Source organism: Spermophilus citellus, assembly GCF_964194105.1.
Source record: "Spermophilus citellus genome assembly, chromosome: 6".
Classification (NCBI taxonomy): Eukaryota; Metazoa; Chordata; class Mammalia; order Rodentia; family Sciuridae; genus Spermophilus; species Spermophilus citellus.
The window spans coordinates 12,474,184-12,493,575 of record NC_138187.1 but is presented as its reverse complement, the minus strand read 5'-3'; the positions used below and the strand labels follow the sequence as shown (position 1 = coordinate 12,493,575).

General features: G+C 57.3%; 1 protein-coding gene across 1 annotated transcript in view; it reads right to left on the bottom strand.

Moving 5' to 3' along the window:
• The window catches only part of XYLT1 (xylosyltransferase 1), a 240,037-nt gene extending 221,537 nt beyond the window's left edge, over nt 1-18,500 (bottom strand). Inside the window, exon 1 of the mRNA XM_081299981.1 lies at nt 17,794-18,500. Within this exon, the coding sequence (XP_081156107.1) occupies nt 17,794-18,177 (384 nt within the window). The 5' untranslated portion in view covers nt 18,178-18,500. The remainder of the gene's footprint in view (nt 1-17,793) is intronic.
• Nucleotides 18,501-19,392: the final 892 nt, after the last annotated feature.

Below are 19,392 nucleotides of genomic sequence, written 5' to 3'. Positions count from 1 at the left end.
TCTAGGATGACCTGAGGCCCACCCGTGGCAAACAGGAGTCCAGAGCCTGCCTGGACCTTCCACCAGGACACAGAGGCTCAGAGGGGTCCAGGCCCTGGGCCAGGGTCATGGGCGGTCAAATGATGGAAGACATTGTGACCCTGGGCCCTGGACTCTGAACCAGTGTCCTCTCCTTGTGGAGGCCTGGGGAGAGCCAGGCATACAGAGGGTGCTCAATAGGTAGCGTTTGAGAATGGCGTCCACTGCTCCTGCGGTGAATAGCTGGAGGCCTCTCTCCGACCCAGGCTCTCCCAGGGTTCCTGGACCGCGGGAGCCCTGCCCAGACCTGCCTGAGGGTCTCTGCACAGGGCACGGGCTCCGTGGCTCTTCCTCTTGCTGGTGAGGGAGTCCCAGCCTTGGCCCCAGTGTGGAGGCTCCCCAGGCCTCAGAAAAGGCAGCTGATTAATACCCTGCAGGCCCCATTGTCTGTCCCCGTCCCCAGCAGAGAAACAGCTGCTCACAGTTTGCTCGCCAGCTCTCCTTGGTGTCTCCGCAAGGAACACAAATGCCTGTTCTCCAGGGCACACTTCTGCAGCAGAAGGGACCCAAGAAAACAGTGTTCCTTTTTAACAAGACAAAGGGGGGGGCACTGATGCAGGCTGGACACCAGCATCAAGAAGGTTCTCTGGGAGGTGCCAGGCCTCGTGGTGATGTCTGGCTGAAAGTCAGCCTCTTAAGAGATGCTTGAATGTCTATGCCAATGCCTAGCAGGACAGGCAGGCTTGGAGGCCAAGTTACCTAGAGAAAGCAACTCCCTGCTATTTGATAGAGGTGACATCCTGCACAGGGCCACCATGAGCAGTTGCGCAGGTTGGGCACTGCACAAAGGTACCTGCTCATCCAGCTGTTCTCCAGTCGGGACTGAGCTGTTCAGAGGGAAGGCTAACTTTTCTCTGCACAGACTTTGTTTGTGGGTCAACCCGTGCTTCCTGCTGGAGAGGACGCTTTTTTCTAACTCATATAAAAGCACTTGGGAGCACCCTCACACACACACACACACACACACACACACACACACACACACAGACACACACACACACACACACACACAGACCTCCCAGCCCAACAGAGACTGAACTGCAAAATCTAAAAGATCGATTCTCTGTCCCTCTGTAGAAAACGCCAGTCCACCCCAAAGCGTCCATCACTGAGGAGGGTCCCCCTCCTCTGGAATGTCCACTTGGCAAAGCGGGAACCTCCGCTCACGTTTCACACTCCCCGGGCGATGCCTGGTCACTACTGAACGGAGGAGTCAATGACGGGCACCCGGCGGGGCAGGCAGGCTCATCTCACGTGCACATGGGGCCAGGAGGCTCCAGAGAGCCCACGGGGGCTGGGCAGAGGGTCCCAACTGTCTCCATGGCCCCAGGACCCAGCCCAGGTCTTCCCACTAAGGAGAGTGCACCCCTCCTTAAACCAGCTGTGTGACTTCACGAGGGCCACTGTCCCTCCTCTGCCTCTACAGGTCCAGCCTGCCTTCCCCGGGGGCTGCTGAGAGGACTCGGAGGCACCAGGTGGGCTTGGTCCCGTCTGGACGCACTTACCTTCATTACCGGGGCCTCCCATGGGCCAGGCCAGCCCAGCCCCAGCCCCGTGTCTCGGTTTAAATATTAACCTAATCTTCCCAACGACCTTTCAAAGGAGGGACATTGCCACCCCATTCACAGGTGGGACGCCGAGGCCCAGAGGGGTGATGTCGCTGGTCCCATGCGGGAGTAGCAAGGGGTGGACCTGGGATCCAGTCAGGCCCTGGGTTCCCAGGCCCCAAGCCAAGCTGCCGAGGGTTCCAGAAACAAAGTGGGCCAAACGGTCCCCGAGGGCCGCGGCCAGAGTCTCAGGGAGACGCTCAGGACTGCAGACGGCTCGGGGACCCCCTGCTCAGCACCGAGCGTCACCAGCCCTCCATGGGGAACAGCGCACCCCAACCACGGCAGAGGCCACCAGCTCCTGCACAGAGCAGGGGGCGGCCAGAGCCATCTCCTGGTCAGTGGCCACAGCCAAGCTCGCTGGGCCAGAGCAGAGGGAGCCCCGAGTGTCCCCAGGGCTCCGGGCAGAGAGAGCCTGGGCCCTGGCTGCCAGCCCCCCCCTCCCTGGGGAGGCTGCAGACCACCTCTGCAAATGGCTTTCACAAGTCAGTCAGCGGCCATCCATTATTCAGGACCCCGCTGCCCACAGACCCCCAGCCCATCGCCGTCCGTAGGATGATGTCTGGACCCTGCCCAGCGCCCTGGTCTGAGCTGCCAGGGGCCACGGCTGGTTTCCTCCCTCCTCCCGCACTCCCAGAGCCCACCCAGCCCCGCCAGCCCAGCCCTGGACCAGCTCCCGCTGGGTGACTCCCCGGGACAGAGCGTCTGGCCTCAGCAAGTCCAGCTGGGAAACACGGCTGAGCCCCCCAGACCCTCCGCCAGGTGGGGGACGCATCGCGCTGTTTTATCAAAGGCTCTAGGACCTGGGGTGCTGGAAGGCACAGGTCTGGGGGGTTGGCCCAGAATGCTGTCGCTCAGCCAAGTTCATGGTCAAAGGCGTTGGGAACTTGGCAGGGTTTCTGAGACCACCAGTAGCTGGAAAAATGAGGCTTGTCCCCAGGAACACGTTCCCACGTCCCGGGGAGGGAGCCGGAGACGCTTCTCCACACTCTGGGCAAGACTCAGGCCCAGCGTCGGGCCTGTGGGGGGCTGAGGACCAGCTCTGCAGCTTGGACCAGCAGACCTCCCGCGAGCCCACATCTGTGAAATGGAGGCACCCCAAAAACCCCCCAGCCCGGGCTGCAGGAGGGGGTCGGTACCTCAGTACCCTGCCAGGCTCCTCCCGGACACTGTGGCCTCTCCTGAACGCCAAGATCTGTCCCATGGGGGATGCATCACCTGTCCAGTAAGTTCTGGGGCCCAAGGGCATGCCCCGGGAGATTCGGCAAACACACACTTCAATTGCAAAATTCATCCCAGGTTTTAGAAATATTATTTACTAAGTTAAAAAAAAAAAAGTGCCTCTTCCCGTGAAGCCAGCTATCCTTATCAGCATTATTACAACGACTGATACTTTTAGGTGAAAAAATGGGTACAGAGACGCCATGTGACCGAGTGGAGGTTACACAGCCATGCAGGGCTCAGCCGGGAACAGAATCCAGGGCCACCCACTCTTTCCAGAGGGAGGAAGGGGAGCAAGCGGCGGTGTCAGCCCCCAACTTCCCCTTGTCCAGTCCTCTTCCTCCTCCTCCTGCCAGGACCAGCACTGATAATAATAGTACACGCTTAATGGTGCTTAATACGTGCGCGGGGTGGGCCCTGCACTAAGTGGTCTGTATACATCGACCCGCTCCTTTCTCCCACCACCCTCTGACTCAGGCACAGTGGTCCTTCTCATTTTGCAGATGAAGAAGCTGAGGCACAGAGACTGCCTAACTTGCCTAAAGTCACACAGCTGGCAAGGGGCAGGACCAGCCACTCTCTCCTGCCACAGAGGCCCCCTGAGTCTGCCCTGAGGAGGTGCACCCTAGTCTGCGGCCCCATCCAGGGAGAAGGCTCTGACTGCAGCAGGGGACCTCCCTATCACCCTGTCTGCAGGAGCCCAGCCATGGTGACCACCTAGGCATGGAGAACAGGAGGCCCTGAAATGATCCCGAGCCCAGGTCCCAGCTGGGAGGAAGACAGATGTGTGACCAGGGCTCAGGCGGCCCCAGGTGCTCATGCACGGGGACAAGAATCCCTCAGGCTGGATGTGAGTCCATCAGACCTTTAGCCAAAGATGAGGCAAGAGGGAAGGGGCGGGGCCAGCCGCTGGGAGAGGGGCCCTCCCTGATTCACCCAGATCCAGCTGATCCTGAATCCCACCGAGACGACTCAGCATCGGGTGACGTGCTGGGGAAGAGCATGGGTTCTGTGCCAGGCCGGGTGAGACTGCACCCTCACCAGCTGGGCAATCTAGGGGCAGTAACTTCCCCTCCCTGTGCCTCATTTCCTCTATGCACAAGACAGCGATTTCGACAATGCCCACAACACAGGGTGCTGGTAGCATAAAACACAAAACGCTTGGCACGCAGTCAAGGCTTAATAAAGGCAGCTGCTACTGCTCTTATGTACCCTCATCCACAGGAACAAAGAATAAACTGAAAAGGTACCGTCCGTAAGGCTGAGCGGCTGACGGGAAAGCGCATCCTGAGACTCGAGGCCTGGCTCGAGAAAAATCTTTGGCCCCTGGTCTTAAAACGTCATTCCTGAAGTGGGGCTCCATAGTCCTGCTTTTAGGGCCCTCCCTCATCTGAGCACCACTTAATGAGCACCTACTGAGTGCTGCTCATGCACAGGGAAGACCCCAGGGAGGTCAATGGACCCACGGCCGGCTCTGGTGGGAAAGGGGGTCCTACTAAGGGCAGAAAGAGCGGCACCGGCCCCCAGACAGAGGGCAGGGCGGGGCACACCTGAGGGACCCCCTGTAGTGGGGAGGTGGGAGATGATCCCGAGCACAGGTCCCAGCTGGGAGGAAGACAGATGTGTGACCAGGGCTCAGGCGGCCCCAGGTGCGTGCACACGGGGACAAGAATCCCTCAGCCATCTTAAAGACAGCAAGGCAGGAGCCCACCTGTCCCAACAGCATCTAGTGGCCTCTCCTGCTACCCACGGGTCCCTGGACTGTAGTCACCATAGCAGAAGCACTGGCCACGGCTGGAGGGAGGGGACACGCAGCTATTCACAGCCTCTCACCCCAAGAGGAGCTACACCAATACTCTACACTATTGGCTCACGAAGGATTTCATGGGTCAATACGACCGTGTTTGCTTCCTGTTTCACAGATTCCTGCCTTTTTAAAATTCTCAATGATCTTTTTAACAAATCAAAATGGGCCCGTTAATCCCTTCGGTCTTCCCTGTTGAATACCCAAAGCTAAAGTGCCTTTGAAACAGGCTATCAATTGGCCTCTGGGCCCAGCATTGGCCTTACCTCTTGGGTCCTACAGGGGATTCTCGTTTCCATTAAACACTGAGTAATCTGCAATGTCCAACCTGATTTCTTCTCTGACCTAAGAGTGATGTAGAAGGGTTCTCTCGGGTTAGCTTTCTATGTGAGGAGCTTGTAGAGGTTAAATTTTAACCCGTCTCCCTGATTTCTGAATGAGGCCCGGAAGAGCCCTACGTTGGAAATCTAGGAGCTTTTTGTTTGTTTGTTTACATATTTGCTCCTTGGTTGTCTGAGATCAAGTTAGGCATGGATTTCAATGAGGCCATCTTAAAGCATCCAGAGAGCGGTCTTGATAAGGACAACACCCCTAGAACATACGTGCACACGCGCACACACACACACACACACACCCTTTGTAGAAAGTCCCAAGGAATACTTACAATCATAACGTTTAGTGAACAAACAGTCGAGCTGCAAGGGGGACCTTACAACCAGAATCCAGGGTCCAGCGTCTCACGTCTAGGAATCCCAGACCCTGGGCTCAGAACCCAGGGAGCGCTGCGGCTCAGCAGCCCTGTTCTAAAAACTAAAACCGAAGCATCCCGAGAGAGCGTCAAGTATAGCAGATTTTGGCTGCCACTGGGTGGGTCTCGAGGCCACCAGCCCTTCCAGCACATAATCCAGACTTCATCCAAAAGAAATACCGCGACCGCCGCCAGCCGCCTTCTCCGGTGACAGCCCTGGAGTCTGCTCACTGCACAGGACAGGCGCCCAACACGGCCAGACTTCAGTGCTGACCAGGCGGGCGGGCGGCGGGCAGCCCTGCTGATGTGACTCTCTGACGGCTCCAGAAGGAACGTGAAGTCCCTCTCCCAGCCAGTGCCAAGAGAACCCGGAAGCCCAGGGCCTCCTAGAGCATTCTGATCTCCTGCTCCCAGGCTGTTGGCGGCTGTGCCCGCAGAGGTGGGGCGGCAAGTGGAGAAGGCCCATGTCAGAGCCAGGCGCAGGACCCTGTGTGCTAAGTGGCGCTGACAAGGTGCAGGAAGGCGGCTCCTCAGGGGTCTCCTGTGCTCACGCTGTGGCCCTGCACACCACGCCTGTGGTCCCCCAGGGGACATCTCAGCCCAGCGTTTGGATGTAGGATGACGCCTGCACCGTGGGCAAGGGGGCCGAGCGGGGCTGCGAGGCTGTGTTCGTCTGCTTCCCAGCAAGAAAACCAGAGGAGCCAGAGATAAACAGATGCCAGTCAAATCAGGAAGTGACAGGGACTGGGGGGGAGCCTCATTCTGCCAGCCCTGTTTTGTGCATCAAGAGCCCTTTGGACAAGATGGCTCTGGTTATGAGACATCAGAGGACGGCACGGTTCCCAAAGGCCACGAGAGCAGTTACCATCGGGCAGCTCCTGGCATCCTCGAAGAAACCGAAATGGAGGCACAGCCATCCACCAGGGAACGCGTCCCGGGTCTGAGGATTCTCCCTCTTGCCAGACAGAGGACAGCGTCCCCAAGCTCCCCGCCCTAGCAGGAAGGGTGAGGCTCCCAACTGCAAACGCAACTGCCCCATCAACGGCTGAAAACCAGGGTCCAAACACTTCTGCTCCCGTGACGCTACGGAGGGTGGCCCCAAACCGGGAACTTCCACGTGTGCCCAGAGCAGGATCGAGATGTCCACTGTGCTGCCTCCCAGCGGGACAGCAGTGCCCGGGGACAGTCCCACAGTCCCAGGACCCCTCAGACACCAGGCCAGCACACTTTCTTAGAAAGTCTGGAGAGTTCCACGGGCCAGTCTCCGTCTCCATGGAGCCACGGTGGTGCCCAGCGAGTCACGGCCAGCCTGGAAGGGCACCCACGGGACAGCGTTCCAATAACGCCTTATTGGTAGACGCATATGTCATTTTCACATGTCGTGGAAAATTCTTTTTTTTCGGCCCAACCATTTACAAATGCAGAGTCTACTCTGAGCTCACAGGTGCTTCGGAGGCAGCTGGCGGGTGAGGCCCAGGGGCTGTGGCCTGCTGAGCTCGGGAACAGATGACTCTCATGGACAGCGCGCGAAGCCGAGATGAGACTGAGGGATTCTGTTCCCAAAAGGAGACACAAAATAACCGGTGGGGGTCAGAAGTCAGGACAGGGGTCGCCCTTGGAGGCTCAGGGACAGAAGTGGCCATCGATTCCGGTGGCTGGTGATGCCCGGGGCTCTGCATCTGGGGGCTAGCTCCTCAGGGGTCTCCTGCCTTTGGGAACGGCTCCGAACGCCCAGCTGAGCTCGGCTGCCTGGCTCAGATCGACAGTGTCCTTTAGGGGTTAACACGGTCATTCATCATGGCTAGTCCCACGCCAGCCATGTAGGGGACCAGGGTACGGATATTCAACAGAAAGTGAACGCACAGCGGTAAGTCCAAAGGGTACAGGAAGCTGTGCTGGGGACAATCAGTTTCCAGGACTGTAGGAGCAACACAGATGGCCACTGAGGCCACTGAGCAGGCCCGTGATGGGGACTTCCACTCCAGCGGAGCCCGAGCACGGTCCCTCCTGATGTCTAACTTCAACCCCTCCCACCTGAACTTTAGAACAAAGCAGCACAGCTGTTTACCAGAGGAGCCAAAGATCGTCCAGCCGTCTAAGCATCGGTGCTTCCCAAACCTTAGCCATTCTGCACGTCCCAGATGGCCATTCACCAAACCAAGCTGGGATCCAGGTGAGAACCCAGGTTGGGACCTGGCTCTACAACTTCAGCATCTTCACTTTGTTAACTAACTTCTTTTTGCTTCAACGCCACTTTTCGCACAGGCTGAGCAATGTGTCATTTTGATGGAATGGCTACCACGCTTATGTACTTCCCCTAAGACACATTTAAAGGAATACACTGCTATCGACAATCTTCTAAGATGGTCACTCCCAACGTGAAGGCAGGCGGCACCTGGGATCTTGTCTCTTTCCTGCTCTGGCTGTGGGTTCCTGGGGTGTGTCCAGTTTGTCAAACCTTACCAAGCTGTACACCTGGGAAAATGTGCGTAGAATAATTTTTGGCTAAAACAACAACAACAACACACACACACACAAAAAAGCAGGTAAGCTGGGCACAGTGGCACATACCTGTAATGCCAGCGACTCAGTGGGCTGAGACAGGAGGATTGCCAAGTTGGAGGCCAGCCCAGGAAACTTAACCCTGTCTCAAAATAAAGTCATCAAAAGAAAAAAAAAAATGTCAATGTTAGCCAGGCGCGGTGGCACACGCCGGTCATCCCAGCGGCTTGGGAGGCTGAGGCAGGAGGATTGCAAGTTCAAAGCCAGCCTCAGCAACTTAGCAAGGCCCTAAGCAACTTAAGGAAACCCTGTCTTAAAAGTAAAAAAATAAGAAGGGTTGGGGATGTTGCTCAGTGGTTAGAGTCGCTGGGTTCAATCCCTGGTACCAAAAAAAAAAAAAAAAAGCAGTTGAAAGAACATATACAAGATTTAGGAACTAAATGAATTTTGTACCCATATGAAATATATGAATAGAGACTATAAAACGCATTAGATTGAGGACCGTTGCCCAGGTCGCCCCTGTAATCAGTGCCACACTGAGATCGGTGTCTACGCTGCGTTTGGGATCTGTAGAGCTCATCTGTAACTACTCTGGCAAAAGCCAGCCGTCCAAAGAAGTCCTCACCCCCAAATATCCTCATCCCCAATAATGTATGAAATAAGTCCAAAGTAAGTAAATAAAGGAAGAAAGATATACATCTCCCCGTCCAAAATCAACCCTCAACCACGGCCTCTAATTTTCTCTCGGGACCTCAACTGCTGCCATCACGTGCTGCGAACAAGTCAATCCGTCCACTGGGTCCTCCCCAGGAGAGCGGAGGCACTTCTGTGCTCCCTCTATTCACACCCAGCTGGGCACACAGTGGCCGGTGACCCACGTGTGCTGACTCCACAGGCGGGTGCAGGAGTGGGGGGCAGGGGGCAAAGGTCCAAGCCCTGACCCTCTTCTTTTTTAAGAATGAGTCCCCCCGTCTTGTGGTCCTCCGGGGCTTTCTGAGCGTCCACGCACTTTCCCATCCGCTTATCAAATTGAACCCTCCAGACCCACAGCAGGAGGTGGGCTTCTCAGCCTTGTCTGGCCACAAAGACACAAAGACCTGAACCTCACAGATCATCCTTGACAGGGCTAGGATCAGAGTCAATGTGTTCTGGAATGTTCTAAGGGTCCCCCCTGCCCTTATCTCCAATGACTCCCAGCTTCCCTGGGTACAGCTCCTCGGGGTGCAAGGGCATGGGCAAACCCTGACCCCCACGCTCCCCACCAAGGGGAACCCGGCTGAGCACACGCAGGATCTCGGGGCTGCGCTCTCGTCCAGGAGGTGCGCCCTTTGATGGCCTGATGCTGTGAGAATTTGCATATTCTGGGTGTCCCCCCACAGCAAGGAGGAAGCGGAGGAATCCTCCACCAGGCCCAGGGAGGACCACCGCAGCTCGGGAGAATCGATTCTACGAATATGGCACAAGGGGACAGCTGACAGGTGACCACAGGTATTTTTAACTCTTCCCAGTGACGAGAGGTCTTCCAAACAGGCTGCAAGCTCAGCCGCCCAGAGGGGCCAGTCTTGTGTCCCAGGTGCCGGGGGGGGACCTTGCAGGAGGTGGAGGTGGGTCTGGGGTACTGGACGGTCTGGGGTGCGACTCTTCCCAGCGTGGCCATTAGCCTCTAAGCAGGGACGAGGACCCAGGACTGGCACATCTCAGGACTTCTACCCGTCCCTGCGTTTCTGTGCTTGGTGGTTCTGACACCCGGCGTGGGCAGATCCAAGGTCCCTCCTGCAAGCGTCTCCCTGGCGTGGTCACCAGGAGGCAGAGCAGATAAGGAGGGTGGGCCCAGTGACACCTTGTCATCAAGTCCTGTGAGCCGGTGCCTTCCTGGGCCCCAAGCTGCAGATGAGGAAGCGGAGACAGGAAGTGGCTGCCAGGGCCCGCCCCGCCCTGAACCCCACAGGCAGCCCCTGGGCCTCCGCCTGGCACTGCCCCACATCTCCCGGCTCGTCCCTTCAGGTGTAAGATGAAGACCTTGGACCCCAGGAGCAGGGTGGTCCAGGCCTCAGGAATACCAGTTCTGGGGTGACGGGGACCTGGGAGCTCTGGGCCCTGACCATTCCTCTCCCCCACCTTTCCAGAGGAAACCTTCCTCTTGGGTCCACGAAGCCACCGTGGGAAAAGGGATCAGCAGCAAGAACTGGGCAGACAGGTGACAGGAACCTCAACTGTGACAGGCACCTAGAAGTGCACCCCAAATCCTTGCCTCCAGGAGGGCTGGAGGGACCCTCTTCCTGTTCACCAAGCTGGTCCCAGTGCTGGGCACGGGGCCTGGCCCACTCTGTTGGAGTGGAGGATGGGTGGGTTGGGTAGACGGATGGACGGGTGGATGGATAGATGGATGGGTGGATGACAGATGGACAGACGATGGATATATTCATGCATGCATGAATGGATGCAGGGTGGGCAGAGGTGAAGCCAGGCTGAGACACTTATTGACTGAGTTGGGCAAAGACTTAAGAAAACAGCCGTCGGAGTCACCACGGAACCCCAACTCCTACTCTGGCCACTTCTTGGAAGTTTAACTTTTATGCAATCTATTGTCTTGGCTCTTATTATTCTTAATAAACAGGTGACAGGAGAGAGCAGCAGTGGCTGGTGCCAGGCAAACATCCAGCGAAAGTGACCGCCCTTCCCCCCTCACTGTTATCACAGTCACCACCTGAACGTCTGCTCCCCTGGGTGGGGAGCCCTGGTGTCAACCTCTTGGTCCCCTACTCTACTCCTCCAGGCTGCAGGAGGGCCACACGCTGACCGCCTCTGCTTCCCGGGCAGGCCTGTGGCAGAGCCCCTGGGAGAGAGGCCGAGCAGCTCACAGGACCCCAGCACCATCCGCGGACACGTCAGCCTGGATCAGAGGCTCCAGCCAGTCACCTGGCGGGGACAAACCCGGTCTCAGAGGACACAAGCCCATTTCATTGCTCTCAGGGGACCCTGAATTCAGAGGCCATCTCCCCCAGAAGGGCTGGAATGGGTCCACTCTCTGATGACTAATAAAGCTGGTTTCCCTGTTTCTCGAGAGAAGGTGACAACCACCCTCCTCTGTGACATCTCGGGCTTCCCTGGGGGAGGGGCCACCTAACCACAGGCATCGCAGGGGCACAACCCGGTGAGCGTCTGCGGGCCAACGGACGGCTGCTGCTCAGGCGGAAGGAAGAGCTCACCAGATCCCAACTGCGCCTTCCGGGAGATAGATGGCACTGCCACGTCCCCGTCACCCGGGCTGTCAGGGACAGGTCTCGTGGGCTCCTCTAGAGATAACCACAGAGCAGCTGAATTGAAGGAGGGGGGCAGCAGGAACAGCAGAGGGGACCGACCCCCCACTGGCCAGCCGGCCCTGCACAGCCCCTTCCTGCCCGGCCCCCTGTCGCCAGAGAGCTGAGTCCCAACCTGCTTCCTCCAGCCAACTCCGCGTTCAAGTTCAATTCTTCCCCGGCTTGCTCCCTGCCTCCTGGACTACAGGAGACACTTTCTTTTCTAGGACCATAAAACTCTGCCTTGAAATCAGGAGATCGGGGTCAAAGGACACAAAGTAGCAAGTCCAGAGTCTGACATACAAGACACCTGGCCTGGCGGTCCTCGGTTACTGGACTTGGGATTTGTGCTCAATGATTAGATTTTAGGTGTTCTTGCCCCCTCCCCAAAGAATGGGTGACTCTGTGACATGATGGGTAGGCTCCTGTGCTTCACTACAGTAATTGTGTGTGTTACCTTCAGGAAAGGCAATAAGATTCTTAAAAACTAAGATCCCATCCTTGGGGTTGGGCTTTTTGAAGGAATCAACATGCGCTCTGGGATTCCAAGCCAGACGCCTTCACGAGATGCTGAGAAGACGGAGGATGCAGAGTCCTGAGGAACGCAGACTGCATGGGTTCAAATCCTGCTCTGCCAGGAAGATGGTGCACTCCAGGGAAAGTCCCTTCGCCGCCCCGTGCCCTAGCTTCCTCTCTGTAGCAGGAGGTTTCAAGGAGTTAATGTTTGCACACATCCACAACAGGGCCTGGTCACGGTCAGCCCCATGACCGCTGGCTGCTGCAAGTATAATCCTATAACTGGAGAAGTTAATGTGAAGGGTGAAAAACGGGCTCTACTGCTATCATGGCCCATCAGTTTGCATCGTTATTTAGGGGGCGGATTAGGGGGCGGATTCGAAGCAAACGGTGCATATGCTGCTTTTCTAGGGTTGGCACATTTTTAGGAATCTGCAGTCAGAAGTGAGAAGAGTGGTATAGTGATTTTTAGAAAAAAGATACAGCTGCATTGAGGGTTTATCCAAGAACTGTGCAGAGAGGGAGCTCAGAACTCTGCACGGCATTGGGAAGGAAGCCGAGCTGGGTGTGGCTCCCAGTTCGGCTAGTCCCCTACTTTGGGATCTTAATGAACAAGCAGCTTTCCATCTCTGAACCTCGGTCTCTTCATCTATGATATGGGGACAGCAACAGCCCTATCCCATAGAGCTCGGGGGATTCAGCCAGACAGCGAGATAATGTCCACAAAGCTCCCTTCTATTTCTGCCACACAACCAGCAATCCTAAGACCAGAGATTTCTAGTTAGGGGTTCTTAGACACAATTTGGTACAAGTTGGGTAACAGCCTCTTCCTTCCTGGAGATAGACAGGTAGGTCTGTTTTGGGGGAGCATTGAATAAAATAATGTATGCAGTCCACCAAAATTATGCCTAGCATGCAGCTGGTGCTCAATAAATGTTGGTATTCTTTGTCCTGCCACAGTCCATCCTGCTTCAAGGCTTGCACATGCAGAAGGAGCTAGATGCATTCAATGGCCTGGTATTCACTTAATCCCTCCTTTGTGTGGGAAAATGAATAATCACACACAAAAATGCTCGTTTCCAAATGTACCAAGAATTTCCTGTCGAGAACAGCAGCTCACACTGGACCATTTAGCATGTGCCAGGCCCAAATCAGTTCACACACATTTTACTGGAATCCATCCTCACACAACCCACGGAGGTGGCCTCGGTGGCCTATTGACGGAGGACAGTGACTTGTCCGTGGCTGGAGGTAGAAGGGCACAGAGCTAGAATTGGAACCCAGGTGCGGTGCGCCGGCGGGCACCACACAAGGCCTCTTTCATTTGTGTGGAATCGGTGACTTTTTCTTCTGTTCCCACCCCCCTTCTCTTTGAATTTGGGTTTTGTTGGGGTTGGGGTTGTTATTATTTATTGTCTTCAGAGCATTTTCTCTTTGTCTCTGGTAGATGGGGAATCGGGGGTCACGAGAAAGGGGGAGATGCAGAGGAAGAAAGGAGAGGGACTGGCAAGTGACCAGCACAAAGCAGCATTAACCAAGAGCCGGGGCCGGGCCTGCCCTCGCCCCACACAGACCCATTGGGGTGCATTTCCGTCTTCCTTCCTGGGGGCCGGTGGCCCCCCTGACCCTAAATAGCTCTAGCTGGGAGGTGAAATCTGGCTACGGAGACCCTGGGGGATGTTTTTCTCTTCTGGGCACACACGTGCCCACAATGATGTCAACTGGGCTCTACCCAAGCCACCCAATTTCTCTTTCAACGAGGACCAATGACCAAAGTTGGTCCGTCCCCAGGAAGCAAGAATTTATGCCTCGGCTGGCTTCCTGTCTGCAAAGCAGCAAGCTCTTCACCACCCAACCTTCTGGAAGATAAAAACCAACCGGTGTAGAGAGAGTCTAAACGTGACAGTAGGAAGAAAGCGAGAAAGAGACACACGCGCGAGTGCACAGGTAGAGGGGTATGCTCACTACACAGGCATGCGCATTAGGCTGCACGACCCTCATCCAAAAACCTGAGATCTGAATGCTCTGAAATCCAAAACTTTTTAAAGTGCCAAAACGACCCCACAAGGGGAAAATTCTAAGCCTGCCCTCATGTGACCTGTCACAGTTGAGACACAGGCACACTAAAAATACCACATTAAATTATCTTCAGGCTCTGTGCACAAGGGACGCGTGCAAGGTAAGTGAATTCTGGGCTTCGTCTGAGGTCCTGTCCCCAAGGTATCTCACTATGTGTATACAAATATTCTCAAATTTAAAAATCCAGCATTGCAAACAGTTCTGGTCCCAAGCATTTCAAATAAGGAACACTCGACCTACATCCTGTAATGCTATATCATATTTTATATCATATTGTGTATGTATATATGTTGATAATAATCCCCACTTTATTCCCTTTAACATTTTCTAGTCTACGATGAAGCAGATAGGAACCTTTGCAGTAAGATAAATTGGTCCAATGACACACATTTCTGTATATAAAGTGTAATGCATTGCTCCGACAAAACAAAACTCCATTGAGAGCAAGAAATTTAAAAAAAAAAAAAAAGTTAGTAAAATACCCTCTGTCCTCTTGGTCCCAAAACATTTGGACAGAAAGAAAAGCTACACCTCCAAGCCTGCTGGAAGCCGGGGCGGTCTGGATGCTGTGAACTGGCTTTCAAAGTCACTGCCACTGTCTGCAAAAGCCCTCTGAGTTATCTGAGTAATGCGAAGTATGAGGAATTTCTGCCGAAAAACCAACATTTCAAATGAGTCAGTTAAAAAAAGAAAGAAAGAAATCAAACTTCAAGAGTGCAGTGTGTCTATGCGTATGTGGAGGAGGAAAAAAAAACCACAAAAAAAAAAAATCAGATTTCTTAAGTGAAACTTAGTAGCAGTTTATCCAAGGGCACAAAGAGTAAACGGTGAGGTCTTCCAGGGATTCACCAAGGGAAAGAAAAGAAACATTCTTTACATTCAAGCGGGGACTCTCTTTCATCTTCTCCACAATGCCTGCGAGACTGGAGCTGATCTTTCTGACAGCACCCCCTGGCCCCGGTATATCCCCTCCCCATATAATGAAGCCTGCTGTTTTTAAATTCTGAGATGACAATAAAATCCACAGCTTCCTGGAGACCCAGGGGAAAATCAGGGCCACGGCCGGCCACCAAACAGCTGCAATCGGCACGATCATTCTAACAGGCGAGAGGCTGAGCGGAAAGCGGACGCTTGCACATCTCTGATGGACATGCCCATCTCACCGCCATCCCTGTGCCCTCTGACTCTGTCTCCTTGCAAAACTGGATGCTCCTTCCCGGCTTCAGAAATGCAAAACCAAAAAAATACAATCAGCTCTTTCCAGCGATTGACAGCTCCCGGCGCCTGCAAAGCACACACATGCAGAGCGGGGTCTTGCAGCAGGGTCTGTTTTAGAAAAATGCTCCATGCACAAGGCCTGCCCCACACACCCACCCCAGGCCACGGATCAGATCCCCTCTCCATGCAAGAGCCAACCGCTGCCTACCCCACCCCACCCCCACCAGGCACAGAGCACAGAGGAACACCACTGCCCAAGCGCTGCCTCTGAGGCGCTTTACAGGAGTCATCTGGAAAATCACAGCAATTTTTAATCTTTTTTTTTTTTTTTTTTAAATCCTGCTCCCAGTTGTCCCTCCAAAACACCATGCAGGCAACCCCCCCACACCCACCCCAGCAGGGTCTGGAAACAAACCGCAGGTTGCAAGGGCCTCTGTGGCTTGCAAATCGGTCTGGTCCTCTCCTTGCCTGCAACCCAAGCACCAGCTATGCTGGACTTCAGGAACAGCCTGCCCCCTTCTGGTCTCCTTGGTCCAGGGGAAGGGCAGGGGCTGGGTGGGCACAGCTACAAGGGGCCAGAGCCCAGGCTCCAGCCAGAAGGTATGTCTATGCGCTGTGACTTCAAGCTCTAGAAGCCCACAGGGTAGATGCAGAAAGGGAGGAAGACAAGAGAGAGGGGAGCAAATAAAATAAAACACAAGCCCAGGATCGCCAACGGCAAGCAGCCCAGTAGCCAATTATCAGGAAGGGAAGAGTGAAAAAGAAAAAGAAAATACTTCTATCAGAAGGTGAAAAGTGAGGCATTGGGAGCTGCAAACGAGGGGACAGGAACTGAACTTGCAGAAAAAATGAAGCCAAGCAACTCCACAGTTGCACCTGGAATTCCAAAAGGAATTTTCAAAAGAAACTGGTATGCTCTCCACCCCCACCACCACCTTGCCAACTGCAAACCATCTGTGGCTAAGCTGGCACTTAAGAGAACAGAGACACTAATCTGAACCCACAAGGAGTGGTCATGGAGGATGCTCAGGTCATCAGGGCCCTGAGAACAAGTCAGCCAGCCATCTCTTCCCCCTCATTTGTTTCAACAGGTGGTAACTGCACCCCAAAGGCATCTCCTGAACCCCAGGTGCAAAGGGTACAGTCGGTCCCACTTCCCCCGCCCCAGGACCACCCTACGTGTAGAACACTGGACAGCAGGACGTGCTCCTGAACCCTCCTGCCCACCTCCCGGGAGGGCTCGGAATCCAGAGAGAACATCTAATTGTGTTTCTGCCTGAACACATTACTTTCAGTTCCAGGAGTTCAAAGGCAGCGCCTCTGAGTCCCCTCCCCTGTAAATAAGAGGCTGCAGGACATGGGAACATTCCGGTTCTCCAACAGCAATTTCACTCCACTCTCTCCTCCTCACAAGTGAGGGGAAGACTTCTCCCTGCAACCCACAGGGCAGGGAGAAATACCATCACATCACATCTTGGGGCTGGCTCAGGCCGCAGGCACAAAGAGCCACACTCTGGCACAGAGGGCTGGTCAACTCCAAAGAAGTTTGGCAGACCCGAAGGCACAGAAGGCGCTGTGTGCAGAGGCAGTCTTGGGTGAGGGCTCCCAACAGGAGAAACGAGGAGAGACAAGCGTTCCATCCCTACAGATCCTGGGCCCCCCTTCCCACACCATGTCTAACATCCTTAAGGGACTAAGCAAATCCCTGCAGGCAAGTGGCATGATGACACAGACAGACACAACCCATCCCTATCGGTGTGCCTTAAGACAGAAGATCACACCCATGCAGAGCGTGGACCCTGCCCAGAGTTGAAGCCTGCGGACCTCCAGCCCCCATCTCAGTGGGCTCAGCAAGGAGCCTTCAGAATGTGTGAAAGGGACCCCTGGAGAAGTTGGGGACAGGGTAGGACAAGGCAGTTCCCCACCGGGCCAACCAGATGGCCCCACAAGATCCGTGAAAGACAGTTTCAGAGCCCTGACTGCTCACACCCAACAAGGGCAAAGGACCCACAGAGGTGCCCGGACAGTGAGCTGACAGGCAGCCGGTGAAGGGACGCTGTAGGGACGCACAGCACCGAGGCAGAGGCAATCGGCTAGAATAGGCCATGCCCTGAAGCTGCAGACGGGGAGGAGGTCAAGTCAGAGAGGGCACAGGAGATGGCAAGGTGAGAGGGAGAGTAGGTGGAGCCCGGATGCTGAGACATCCAAACGGGGAAAAGAGAGGCTCAAAGTAAGACCGGGACCTCAGACTTAGTACAGAGTACCGATTGAGGGACAGGGTCAGGGACTTGGGACACCCATCCCTGAGCCTTTCTCAAGCCAGGGCTCCGCTGTCTGCGCCCAACTCTCCTAAGACCGAGGAGGCAGCTGCTAGAACCACCCCTCAACAGCGGAGGACGCCGGGCACGATCCGCGCACTCGGGCGGGGAGCGAGGCACCCACACCTACAGGCGGAGAGCAAGTCGGGCGCCCGGCGAGAGTGACGAGGAACAGGAACCCGGCCAGGCTCCGGGAGCCCTCAGAGATAACTTCCCCAGACCCCAAGGGGGCAGTCCTCAGACTCGGACGGGGCAGCGCACGACCCCCGAGCCCGCCCGGGGAGAGAGGGCTGCAGGCGGGCGGGCGTGCGCTGCGCTGCCGCCGGCCGCGGCTCGGGCTGGGGGCGTGGGGCCGGCTGCCTCCCTCCCTCCCCGCAGGGCGCCGGCCCAAAGGGCATCTTACCGGCTGCGCCCGGCTGGGCAGCGCCCCGCGGCTGGCCGGCTGCTGCGCGCGGGCTTCTCCGGGGCCGCCTCCCCGCGCCCGCGCCGGGGGCCCCCGTCCTCCTCCTCGTCCTCCTCGTCCTCCTCCTCCGCCGCCGCCGCCGCCTCCTCCCCGGGCTGCAGCCGGCTCGGCGGGCAGGTCCCGGCGCTCGCGGCGCGGGGCCGGGGCCGGGGGCGGCTGCTCTTGGCCGCCGGCCGCTGCGCCCCCGCGGCGCTCGCCGGCCCCGGAGTCGAGGCTGCTGAAATTCCACACGACCAGCGTCTGCAGCAGCAGCACCGTGAGCGCCGCGAGCAGCGCCGAGTGCGAGCGCCGGGCCAGCCTCCGGGCGCACGGCGCCGCCACCATCTTCGGAGCGCGGCGGGCGGGCGAGCGAGCGAGCGGGCGCGGGGACCCCGGCGCGCTCCGGCCGCCCCCGCGCTCCCCGCGGCTCCCCGGCCCCGGCTGCCGCTCGGGCTCCCGATCGGCCCCGCCGCCGCCTCGGCTCGCCGCTGCTCCGCCGCCGCCGCCGCCGCCGCCTCCTCCGCCGCGGCGCGGAGTTTTCAGACGGGCAGGGACCCGGACGTCACCAGGAGGAGGGGAGGGCGGGAGGCGGGAGCCGGGAGGCCGCGGAGGGGCGCGGGCGCGCGCGGGGATGGGGCGCGCGGGGAGGGGGCGCGGGCCCGCGCGGCTCCCGCTCCCCACCGCCCTGGCCCCGGCGGGGGGCGCTGGGGAAGGGGCCGGGGGCCGCGGGCCGCGCGAGGGCGGGGCCGGGGGCGGGGCCGGGGGCGGAGACAGGCGGAGGGCGGGCCGGGAAGGGGCGGGGGCGGCCGGGGCCGACCGACACCCCCAGGACGTGGGGGCGGGGAAGGGGCCGGTTCCCGCCGCGGAGAGAAAGCCCGGGGAGGGAGACGGGGTCGCCTGGGGCTGAAGGTGGGTCCGCCCCGGCTCAGGGGTGGTGGGCCAGAGAGGGGTCCCGAGAGCCTGAGTTCCAAGTGGGAGCCCGAGGAGCAGAGCGTGCTGCAGGCTTCCCGCTGGGATCACTGGGTCCCGGGTCGCCTGCGGGCGCAGAGACGTGATGGACACTTCGGAGCGTCAAAGCCTGGGAAGGGTCCCCGGTCGCGCGGCCGACCCCTGGGTCCCGGCTGGAAGGAGAGGGGAGGAAGGAGCTCTGAGTGAGTCTCGGAGTTAATCACCACGAGTGACTCCTGAGTCACCCCTCCCCCTCCAGTGCCAGCGACGTACTAAGTGCTCACTGAGTCACTTCTCTGGTCCCCAGCGACTCACAAACCAAGGACTACAAATCCAGTTGGCAACCAAGTGCTTTAGTGGCAAAAGGAGTTTCCCAACCATCATCTCAGGCGGCAAGCCCAGAAGTCTGGCCCTGGAGCCGCCACCCGGGCCCTTCTCCCCGTCCACCCGGAAGCCGGCCTCGCTGTCTGCACGGGGTCAGGTCCTGCAGGAACAAGGCTCACTGTGCAAAGAGTTCTTCCCCGTCCTGGCTGATCTGCCCGGTGACCTTGATCCACCAGGCCTCCTCCCTGACCCTGAGATTCGCGCTCTGCTGGGTGAGGGTTTAGATCC